The sequence below is a fragment of the Pyxicephalus adspersus genome, chromosome 7 (assembly GCF_032062135.1).
Source record: "Pyxicephalus adspersus chromosome 7, UCB_Pads_2.0, whole genome shotgun sequence".
NCBI lineage: Eukaryota > Metazoa > Chordata > Amphibia > Anura > Pyxicephalidae > Pyxicephalus > Pyxicephalus adspersus.
The window spans coordinates 38,343,395-38,356,105 of NC_092864.1; the positions used below are offsets into that span (position 1 = coordinate 38,343,395).

The 12,711-nt window shown below is 40.7% G+C and overlaps 1 protein-coding gene across 2 annotated transcripts in view; it reads left to right on the forward strand.

Moving 5' to 3' along the window:
* Positions 1-265: 265 nt before the first annotated feature.
* ACVR2A (activin A receptor type 2A) overlaps positions 266-12,711 on the forward strand; it is a 32,071-nt gene continuing 19,625 nt past the window's right edge. The window contains exon 1 of one of the 2 annotated variants that reach the window (XM_072418126.1): positions 266-712. In XM_072418126.1, the coding sequence (XP_072274227.1) occupies positions 658-712 (55 nt within the window). In that variant the 5' untranslated portion in view covers positions 266-657. The remainder of the gene's footprint in view (positions 713-12,711) is intronic. The other variant, XM_072418127.1, reaches the window with a different exon arrangement.

Sequence of the window (12,711 nt, forward strand, 5' to 3'; positions counted from 1 at the left end):
TTATTTATAATTGTATTACTTTAGGCTCCATATCCCCTATATACCCCTATATACAATCCCCACTAATCCCCCTGCACTCCACACAACTATCACTCAACTAATTACACTCCTCCCTCTTTTTGCATTTCCACGCCCCTATTCATATACGTCACAAGCCTATCTTACTACCCCACCTTTTCCGGAAACCCACCATTCCTTCTGCCCCTGCCTATTGGTTTGTGCCTCTGCCCTCTTCCTTCCATCTATTCTGATTGGTCCGCTACGCCGTCAATCAGTCGTTCTCGCCGAGCCGCCCGGCCCCTCCCTGGCTCTAGTCGCGCAGGAGGAGGCGAGAAAACAAAAACAATCGTTCGAGGCCGCCATCTTGGCTCGGGGGGTTCGGTGGCTGCTGAATGGGGCGGAGAGACGATGAGAGAAGAAGACGTCGGCGGCTGCTGCGTGAAGAGGCGCCTTGAGCGGCCCGGCCGGCGACACTGAGCCTCCTGGTCCATTACCCTGTGTCCGTCTTGTGTATGTGACTTCTTCCATGGGGGCCTCCCGCTTGCTGCTTCTCCTCACCCTGCCCTCAGGCTGGTGACCCTCCGCACGTGCTGGACCTGAGCCGCTGCTGCCCGCATTGCTATCCCTTCCCCGTGCTGTGTGTGGAGCCCCGGAACCATGGGAGCCGCCGCCAAGCTGGCCTTCACCGTGTTCCTCATCTCCTGCTCGTCAGGTAAGCGCTGCTGCCTCCATATTCGCCAGGGTCCCTGCAGCGAATGTCCCCGGAGGCCGGCATCTCCATCCTCCGCTTCACCGATTCATTTATATTGCAGGAATGATCAGACCTGCCCGATCACTATTCATCAGATCAGTGAAATCTCACTCCCTGGATTTGTATGATTTTCATCTTCTATCCTGATTGGGATATAACATGGAATGCTTCTCTGTAGAATTTATAAAAATGCTTTTTTTGCAATTGCCCGAATTTCAGATTCTCCACATTCTCATTATTACACAGATGAATGGTGCTCATTGCTGTCCCATATTGATCTCTGATATGAAAGGATTCAGGCCGGGCATGGCATTATCACATAGTGGCAAAATCCTCATCCGTCACCCTGATATTGTCTATTATTTATGGAGTTTTGCACTGGCTTGTTACTTATAATTGGTTGTTGTTGCCGTTGGTTACTGCCAGTGACGATGTGTCTGGGATCCTCTGTACAGCATGCCGCCCGTGTCCTATAAACCCTCCGAGTATGGCCGGACGTCCCTGCCGTGGAAGTTGTTGCTTTCTGACGCTGGATTTCACCATACTTGTGCTGTGACAACATGCTCTGATCCATTCAATCCCTCTCTGCCGGGGACAATCCCCCATTCCTAGCCCTGTGTTTATTGTTGGTGATCGCAGTACAGGAATACCATCCCCACTCCAGGGACTTTTTTGTTGTTGTTGCTGAGATCTGTTCCTGGCCCTTTAGTATATAGAATGCATGATATGTTTGTGTGTTTCTAGCCTTCACGTTTTAAAATAAGCATACGCAAATCAGAAGTTCTAATACAAAGATTGAGCATGTGAGCGATGCCTATTGTGATTGGTTATGTCACATGAAGTGATCAATACCGATTGACAACCAATATGTAAGGGTTGACGCCGATTGAGGGCTCTGTAGGTTGTTGTTTGCATTTGATATATTGGTATAATGGCGTTGATCATTGATATTTGTGTAGGGTTTCTGTACAGGCTGTAAAAAAGTTACGTGATTATACAGCCTATTGCCTGTGAGATTTCCGGGGACAGTCACCAGATTTATGACCTGGGATCTTGGTCACAGCAAATGCTATAACGTGTATCAATATTGAAATAGTTTCAGTGTATAATTTTATCATACCAGGTCACGTGGGTTTGAAATGATTACAATGTATTGATTAAATGATCAATTTTGAAATTGTTACAATGTGTCATTTTTTGTACAAGTCACATGACTGGCTTTAAAATGCTTACAATGTATTGTTTGATCAGTGGGTGAATTTTGAAATTGCTACAATCTATCATTTTATTATACCAGGTCACAATGGTTTGAAATGGTTACAATGTATCCTCTCTGTGCCCAATGCATCCATGTAGAGCTTCTGTTCTTAGATTTAGTGCAATCAGTGCTGTCATAATTTCTCTGCAATATTCCACAATTATCTAATAATATTCGTTTTCCAGGGACAGATCCGGGTTTAGAAAATATTTCAGACTGACTGTGCCATGAAATAATTTCTTTTGGCTTGTCAAGTGCATATCTGTTCGTTGGTGGTTGCCAAATGTTCCTGGCTACCAGACACATGTTCCAGGAATTGCATTTTTGTACTTAAAGTTCTTTTTCATCCAATTTTTCAGCTGCGATAGAAAAGGTTTCTTTCCCTGGTTCTTGTGCCAATGTTCTTTCACCTGTGCACATTGATAACGTCATGGTTGGGTAGGTCGTGAATTTTGGGACCTCCATGATAATCTTTTCATGATGGGCTTAGTGTCAGTTTGCACGGATATACCATGGAGATGTTGGCACATGGAGGGCATTGGTCTGTTTGTGTTGGCTGTTATGCAGCTACGGGTTCTGCTAGGTAATGAAGTATGAGTGCATGGTTAGATCCTGGTGGAGTTCAGAGACATCCTGGCATGGCATCTCATTCCAGTGACATCACTTAGAATCATACCTCCAACATAGGTTGTCCCTGCATTCCTGTGCATGCTGGACAAACTCCAGAGCAGCCCTACTATGGATTCTTGCTCTCCTGGGAGTTGTAGTCCTCCTGCTGCAGAGGGCCCATATTTCAAATGTCGTACAAATAGCTTAAATTTGCCTTGCTGGACAACCACAGGTTGCAAACGGCCATCCCCATGCCTTCCTGTGTGGGTTTTCTGAAGTGCAGGGGGCTATTTTGGGTGCTTGATTATGTCTAGTATTGCATTACCATTTTATTTGAAGTATCAGGGTTTGCATGCTAGAATATAGATTCATTTTGTGCTATCATAAGGCGTTCATGGCGCATGTTGAGGTGGCATAGTATAAAATACTTTATCAGTTGTCTGACATTGCATTACCGCTTTCTATATTGTATATCTGAGGTGTAATCGTTGCTGGTTTCTTTGTGGTCTGTATATGGAGCCTTTCATGCCATGTATGTTCTGCAAGGGGGTCATGCAATTACTGTAACACATACAAAGCTGAGTTATGTTTCTGTTAGTAATATCCATACTATGAATGTTTTTGTGGTTTTTAGGTTACTTATTTAAAGCACAATGGGAATCTTACATGCTTGATAACCTGTACTCTGATTAGTTCTTCTGTTTTCCTTGTTTTTTTATGGGCCTTTTGCCATGGATGTGTAAAGCATTTTCTTTACAGCAACTGGGATTTTGTATGTCTGGCACATATGCTTTCTACATGGAGGCAAGCTATGTTCTAATATTGGTTACACGTGAAGTGCAGTGTTACAAGCTTTATGCTCGCTGTGGCAATAAAACATGCATCTGTTGAGGCATTAATATGGGTTTTTCCATGTTACAGGTATGATCATTTTATGAAGTGTACAGAAAGGGCTCCTAATGTAAATTCCTTGTAGTAGGTGAGCTTGCGCAAACATGGTATGATATACCGAGCCACATACCCAGATGTGCGTCAGGCTGTAGCGTACAGAATTAACTCTCTAGTGACTGGTCATGTTTCTGACGGCAGAGCATTTCAGGACAGCCCTGCATGTACAGCATGTTTCTGAAACCCAACCTTTATTGACCATCTTGCTCTCTTATAATGTGCCTAATTTCATTTTCCCCCTGCCTGTGCTGAGATTGACATTCACATTGTGTGTGTGTGTGTGCTAGTGGATAACTGCCTTGAACGCCTCAATAGTATACGTTAAAAAACAGCTGTAAGTTTAACGTTTGATAAAGCATCTCGCTGTAAAGTGGTTTAAGCAGGTGGCTGCTATAGGCAAACATGAAGCACAAATCCTCTCGGTGACAGATATGTTGCTGCAGTTGCATTTCTCACGTAATGGAAGGTGACATTCTTGGACAGGGAGAAATTTTTTTTCCAGGGATTTTCTAATTTTATTGTCTGCTGTTCTGGATTGCTTTTTTACATTAAGGCCATCGCCTAGAATGTGCTGTATGTATTTGCACACACTTTGTTGTTTGAACTGGTTTATTATTACATCAGCTCATGCTGGGTTTGCAATAGCTGTCATTTTTAAAAGATGTGGATGTAAAATATGTAACAAAATCTTTTAAAAGCTAGTTTGGATCTATCATTCGAAAATTGATGAGGAATGCCCATCGTTAGCTGATTGATAATTTCACCCCAAACCTACAAGGTTCTTTTTTCAGCCGGTAGTGTTCTTTAACAACCAGCAGCCAATGGGAATGCTCGTCGTTTACTATGGCAACAATGCTCTGTTGGTTGGTATAGTAAACAGTAAGGAACATTTCTATTGACTGGTAGTTGTAGGAGAGGCTCCCAGGCTCAATTAATAAACACGTTGGATGTTGTGGCAGATGAATCTTTGATGGTAATTCAAGTAAGGAAACAATTGTTTACGTGGTTGTGCAGCCATCATCAAGTGAATGTCAGGCTTTTGTTTTAAAATGAATTTCTGTTGTTTTTCGTCTTGATCAACTTCTCGATGGTCAAAATTTCTTTTGAAATAGTGGTTAGTTCTTGTGTGTTTTTAAGCATGTACAGCCTGCATGCAATACATTGTGAAAACAGTGCTGAAAAATAGTTGTGGTGATATAGTGATGTATGTTATGTTCTGCACAGTTTCTGTATGCAGGCCGCATCTCATTCCAGCACTTGAATGATAGTTGGCCGCCTACATCTTATTAACTTATATTTGCTGTGCGATGGCAAGCTGACATACATTTGGTTCATGCGATTGTGCTGTAGGCCTGTGCAGAGTTTTTAGAAAGCAATGCAGGGCTGAAAGGCCGCAGTGTTTGCTAACAGAATCAGTCTGAATGTTTAATGTCTGATTTATCTGTCCCTTCCAGCCAGTGGAACGTGTTCTGCTTCGTTGCTGCGGAGTAACTGTGGCACAGCCATTGTCATTCAGCTCCAATTTCACTCCTTCCTCACTCACGGTTAGTTAGGTTCGGTATTGTTCACTAAAAGGCGACGTTCAGCTGTATTTGTAAAGCTTTCACATCTTAGAGAGCTCTGCTGAATAGATCCGTTTCCTTGTGGTTATTAAATAGAGGGTGTCTAGTCCACTGTCTATAGTGGTATTGATTCAGTGTGACTGCTTTGAGCTGTGAAAGTTGAGGTTCTGCTAGAGATTGACCAGATGAGAGCCAAAGGCTTTGTTTAAATGTAAAAGCTCAAATCTTATCAATTTACATGTTTTTCTGCTGCTTTGACTCTGTAATCGTGTAAATTAAGGAAGACTGTGTTGAGATTATGAGAATCTTACTATTCTTCCTGCTGCAAATGATCTCTGGACATGTGACCTTTTTATTGCGTAATGTGGTGTTATAGAAACCGGGACTTCCACTATTTTCATTTAGTTGTGAACGTGGAACTCAAAGCAAACCTAAAAAAACACCCTTTGTCCCAGCTAACATAGATTTACAAAAGTGTACTTAGAACTCCTGTTTTGCTAGCATATTTTCATCTTGGGCCTCTGCAAAAATAAATTGCTGATTTTGTTTGAGTCAAGCGGCTACATTGCATTGCACGGGGGGTGTCATGGTGTGATGTCATGGTGTGATGTCATGGTGTGATGTCATGGTGTGATGTCATGGTGTGATGTCATGGTGTGATGACATAGGGGAAACAAAAAGAAGCTACATGTTTTGAAGATGAAGTTTAATTTGCTCATGTTTTGTTTCCCATTTCATTTTTTTTCACAAACATGTTTATAAATTTTTATTGCATATCATCACTGGGTCACTGTGCTTCTGTGCAGTGCAGGTAGATTGTGGCCGGTGGGAGGCGGTGTGAAATAGGCAAACCAGGGATTGTGTGATTTGTGAGCATGTAACTAAATGATGCTGGACATCTTTCAAATGGAAAACTGCTTGTTTCTTAACTCCCCACAGCATTTCAATGGGATTCAGATCAGGGCTTTGACTAGTCCAGTCCATAAACCTTCATTCCCTTTTCTCAGCCATTTCTTGGTAGATCCAATTCATATAAATGTTAATGTAATGTCTTTTCATCCATCTAATTCATAGGTAACAATAGGATCCCAAGCTGCCCAGGCCCTAAGGTTTCAAAGCAACTTCTAACCATAACATTTCTACCACCATTCCTCATTGTTGGTTTGAGGTTCTAATCCTGAAATGCATGTAGTTTGATACCAAGCGTTACCTACAGATTCCATGATAAAATGTTCGTGTTCTTGAGGGCTCCTTATATTACTCAGCCCTTGGGCTGAATTTGCAGGGCCAACTAGTCCTGGACAGATGATGAATTTGAAATCTGCACCAGTTGTAAATTATTTTCCTTACAGTGGAGCATTCCTAACTGCCTTAAAGAGCTCTTTTGATGTTGGCATGATGGCACCACATACATCAATAGAAGAAAGAAGACCAGCCCCTTGAGATCAGAGGTTTATGTAAGACAGATTTCACCTGAATTCCTCTTAAGAAGGTTCTAATCCTAGGCACCTAATCTGGCTTCTAATTTCATAGAGTTCTTACAGTAAAGAAACATCGATGTCTGTATTTTATTAATTTGGATTGAGAAGGAATACATTGTGTCAGTTTTTAGCATATCACTTTTACATGTAAGCCCAATTGGATAATAAATAAAAGCCAATGAAAATAAGCTTGGCATTCCCTGGTGTTGCTAAACAAGAATGTATTAAGAGTCTACCCTTACACATTTTTTTTTCCTGTGTGCTATGATTCAATGCTATTAGGGAACCATAGGGCTCCTTTTGCTAATGTATGTATCTGTATCTAAACTGGCCTCCAGCCTTTCCCTTTGCTCGTGCATAGTTGTACATGCTTATCTCCTGCACTGACTTTGCTCTGGTTTTACTGCACCCTGTAACTTCTTAAGCTACGTACACACTTCCAATTATTATCGTTGGAAAACGAACGACGAACGATCCTGCACGATATCTACGAACGATCGTATAGCACCGATCCTGCACATACAGATAACGATACGATCGTTCGTAGATATTGTACACCCAATAGATACGATCATTTGAGCGATAGAGGAACTATGTGCACGACAGGAAAGTGAACGGACGTTCGTTCATCACGCATGCTCTGAACATGGACGATCAACGAACGACCGTACACACGAACGATGTTCAACGATCGTCGTCCAGTCCGATCCGCCGGTCCGGTCGTTCGTTGCCAACGAGTTTCCTCGTTCGTCGGCGTCGTTGGTTACTTTTTTACGAACGATTTTTTGCCCAATCGATCGTTCGTCGTTCGATTGGAACGATAAAAATTGGAAGTGTGTACGCACCTTTACTCTGAACATTAGAGCTGCAGCAGTTCTTAGAGTCTTCCTAACTTTCTGGCTGATGGAGATCTTGCATTTTCTGGCCCTTTTTTTTCCAGCACTATTATTCCTGTCCCCCAGCACTTTCATTCTTTTGGGTTTCACCTTTTTTTTTTTTTTTTTTTAGAGGATAGCCTCGGCATCATATGTAGGTAAGTAAAAAGCATTAACAGCAGTTCAATAGTTTGCATATAATGGGTACGACCACAACCCATGTTGGTTTGATATTGGTCTATTAGTGAGATCCCTTGTACTTCAATAGGGGTTTTACCAGCAGGAAGTAAGGGAAATTGTGGCATAAACTAAGGTAAGGTCTTTTTCGGCTCTGTGCTGCATTTTTGAAAACATTGCAAGTTGAGCCTGTTTGAGTGAGCTCCCAATGCACCGCATTGCACATAAAATGTTTGCATGCTTATCTTTTATAAGTGCAATGTGTAACAGTATGTTGGTGAGGTGTGTTTGGGTTACCAATAAAAGCCAACTGGTAACCTGGCATACCTATGTGCATGTTGTGTAAATGCAAAACAGTAATGGGAGGGGGGATGTTGCTTTTGGAGATTTGCCCCCAATCCTGTCCGGGGAAACCATTGTCACCATGGCTATAAGTGGGGGTAGAATAATGGACCCTGACAAGTTCTAATCCTTCCCCACCCTATCCTAAACATTAAATACGTTTAGCTGGACATGCACTGTCTGACATGGTTTCCCTGGGTGCCCTCCCTTGAAACTGTTTAATGGTGCAAAATACTTTTGGAAAACTGCATTGCAGCACAGTCATGCATATTTATTACGAAGTTTGTTTTATGCTTGTGTTTAAATGGCATCAGTCATTGAATCAGGATCAATATTTCCTGTAGTGGAAGGTAGAGAGGAGCCAGCATAATCTTCTTCCTCTGGTAGCAGAGTGCAGGAGGATGACAAATGTCCAGTTCTTCCTCTAAAATTTGTTCTGTTATTCTTTTCAGATTATTGCAATTCCTTGCTTGCATGTCAGAGCTTGATTTCTTGAAAAAACTACTGATACAGGAGGTAGGACTTGTTCACACATGCAGAAAGTACCTGTGTGGGGTCCAGTGGCTTCTCGTCAGAATGCACTGGCACTGGGTACCTTGCGTGGGCTGCATGTTTTTAGTGCCTATCATCTGCAGAAGTTTGAACACCCCTGATCTAATGATACATTGATCTTCCTGTAGAGTTCACACAACAGACACTGTTAATATGACATGTTTCTACAGGTATATTGCGCAATATCTCATTGCTGGATTTAACAGATAGGAAAATAAATGTAAAAATTGGCACATGTCAAAGTTTGGCCACCCTGTAAGCTGGGTTACACCCCCCTTGTAGACCTCACAGATCCAAGGGTTACCTGATGACTGACTGTTTGCATCAACTTTTTTTCTTGTTTTCATTGGCAGTATGTATATTTTAGAAATGTGTTTGGTCCTCATTGCATGCACAACATTGCTAAGTAATAACAAAAGCCAACAAATGCTCATTGGACTTTAACATTTTCATTATTGGCGTATATTACATTTTTTCGTATAAAATAAGTTAATTTTTGGCGTTTACATACACACACTATCCAATCACAATTTAATGCAAATTAGTTTGGGTTTGAAATTTATTCTAGGAGATTAATAACACTGTTTCCATTCGTTGTGATGCATTGGCCACCCAATTACATGAGTTGGCTGCCCTAATGTAACGCACTGTAAGGCACCGGATGTCCCAGGTGTAAGTGGCTTCTATTATTTCAATTTATTTATTGAGCAAAACTGAGGATTTTCAGCTTTTGAATGTTGGTATATACTTTGAAGTTGCCAGAATTGGTTTTATTATTAGGAAAATGACTCCAAAAATACACTATTCAGAAATAAGTGATTTTTTACCCTGATGGACTCTTTGATGGAGAAAACTCTTCATTTTTTAAGGTCATTGAGTAAACATTGCAAAGCAAGAAGTTCTTCTTTGGGTGCCAGGAAACTAGCATCTTCTGTTTAGGAGGGCAGGAAGGGCATCTTGCATGTTTTTCTTTTGCAAAGCTGAATACTAAATGGGAAGTGACTAGTAACCTTCAGCACACACTTCTGCATGCCTAACAAAATTTTCAAACCTAATATTACGTAAGTCTTCTGGCATATTGTATTTTGCCTGAGTTTATCTATATGCTGGCTCATTGTGCAACACATTGGCTTAATTCAGGTTTTTTTCTTTTTTCCTTGCATGTGAAAAGCAAGCTTTGTAACACGATGCATGTGTGTGGCAAGTATGTACCTATATATTGTTTTGTTTTTTATGGTTTTCTTTTAGTGAAGCTGTCCCTGAAATGTTTCTTTAATTCCCTTTGGTGGTAGCTAGCTACAAAAATAATTTACCTTCAGCCCAGCTCTCCAGTTCTTCCCTAAGCAGCCCTGCCTGATATCGCTCAGCCTTTGCAGAAACAAGTCCTGCACACCAGCAGCTCACGCATTACATATGTGCTATTCAGGTCGTACATTTCTGTAGCTGGTCAATATTCATGGTGGCCCCAGCTACTTAAAAGTGTTCAGCTGCAGCCATAGGAATGAATGGCCCACCTGCCAGAGCATTTCACTGTATGAACTGGGCCAATGCAGGAGCAACATATGATTCTCAAAATGATGTGAAGTTATGATAAAAACGGAGACATATAAAATTTGTTTTTTACTTCCCAGTAGGCTACAACCATAAATCTGTAGGAGGTTCCCTAGGATAAACCTAACTGCTTCTAAATCCTTCACTAACTTGTCCACCCTAAAGTACAATAAGTTTGGTTTGCCAACACATTCCTGTTGAGATTTCCTCAGTGATATTCCCTCACATTACCGCTGAGTTGAGGACACACTGCAGATAACAAGCTCTTGGTGTGTGTGACTTGGTTGGCAGGTCTACGTGGAATACTCATTTTGAAGTTAGTGCCAAGTTTTGGTTGCCCTGTAATTCTGAACCGAGGGGTGGTTTGATTTGTTCATTTTGAAAATCTGTGGCTTGATCTAGTGTGTAACCACATTTAAATATGATCTGGTTTTCTGGTTTACTAGTGGGATGAAAACTTCCTCTTTGTTCCCTCACGCTGGGCCACTTCCTTTATATCTGCAAGGTTCTCGTTCTCTAGTGCTTTCATTCATATGTTATACAGCTTCCGGGTTTATGTGTGAATGTATCTTTCTCCGAGTCGAACTTAGGTAGATAGTCAGGCAGCGTTTACTTTTCACTTATTCAGATTTGACCTTTAATAGGGAATCTTAAATATTTTCTGTGAGATTCTGTGTTGAGTTAAGAAAGTAGCTAAGCTGAGTAGGTTGAGCTCTGGCTCACACTTGTTGAATTTTTACAGATTGTTTTATTTGGATTCCCATATACCTCTTAGCTGATACGTCCTCTCTATAAACCCTTGTAGTTCTACAGATATTCACCCAAATTACATTGGCAAATGCATAGTCCATACTCAGGCTCTTTCAGGGCAGAGCTTCTTCTATCAGAAGAATATGTTTACATTATACAAACATACTAGTAGTAATCCTAATCCCCACCCTAAATGGAATGTGTAGTGGTTTCCTGAATGTGTTCTATGTTTAGAACTTGTTCAGGTAATAATGAAATAGTGAATGGTATTTTGCATGCTGCCAGCTGGATCAGTAAAAATTCATATCCAGTGGCACCTGAGCGAATTAAGACTGTGCAAAGCAACTCACTTTTACTTTGTGTCAGAAGAAAATAAAGGTTCCTTTGTCCATTTTGGTGCTTTGAAAGTCCATTTAGATAATCAGGTTCAGTTAATGCAATGCGTTGTTGTATGAAGCTGTGAATAGTGGCCTGTAATAGATCATGGACAAAAAAACATGGCTTGGTGTTTGTTTGGTATAAAGTTGTTCTATATTAAACCACATGTAGTCTATACAGATGCCAGATGATTTTATTTGTATGAATTTTCTGGTAATGTTGGCAGTATTATCTAAGGCTACCTACACACGTCATATGTTTCTCGTTCGATAATCGCCTTAGGACTGGTATCGATACTGGTAACAATGGAGGTAGAACACAAAATCGCCACTAAATTTAAAGGAAGGACGCCTTTCTGATGCCAGTCTATTGTATTTGCTAGTCTGAGTCGGATACATCCCTAGACATCCCTATGTCTGTGATGTCTGCTATCCATGTATTAGCTGACTTTCCCTAAGTGTGGATTTATAGCTATGTGCAGTAAAACCATATGGAGTTACTAACCTCTTTCTATTCAAAAGGTTAAAAATACACTTTGGAAATTTAGGTTTACAAACTGGAGAGTCATGCTCATGAAAAACAATGAAAACCATGTTTAAATCTTTCTAGCATAATTATGTCATTTAGGATGAAATACTCAACTTCTCATGTAAGCTTAGTCGTCACTAGTTGTCTTTTAAGTTACCATGACTAAACCAATTTTATTTCTTTGAAAGCAGGTTCGGGGAAGTCCAGTTATTAATATTGTTTCCCTCACTGGCTTCCATGGAAAGAAAGTGTCTGTTCCCATAGCAGCCGGTCTCATTTTATTATGTAGATGGCATTAGAAAACTTTACTGTTGCAAACTGATGTTCTCCATGGTTTCTAGGTATTTGTGATGCGCACAGGGAAGTATAAAAACAGTCAGTTTCAACAAAATAAAGGACATATATCTAAAAAAAATAATACTTATGATAGTTTTATGTATGTTAATTCTCTTTATTAACTCCACATTTGCATGGATTGTGCTCAACAGGGGGGTTATGCACGACCAGTCACCGTGATCCAGAGGAGTCTTTATTATTGGAAGCTTGGGTGACTACGGTTAGACATATCTTTCAATATTAATTTTGACTTTTGACTTCCTGCCCTTGATACTCAAGTTAAAACTTAATTGTGGCAAATTTCTGCTGCATATGGTGAAAGGATAATTCCCTTTTCTCCCTTGTAATTTAGGTAATGAGTAGTGCTGTATACCTTGGACGTTTAGAATATTATTTTGAAATCTGGTAGTGTACAGATCTTATACTCAAGAGCACCAATCATTAGCTACTAAGCCTGATTAGCAAAAGAAAAACCAGTTTTAGTTTACTTTTATTCATCCCTGCTGTATAAAGCTTTCAATAAGTTTCCTTCATTAGTTGATATGTTAGCTTTCAAGTTAGTATTGGAAATGCTATGCAGGGCTCCTTGTGTTTGTATGTGTGGAGGTCTCCT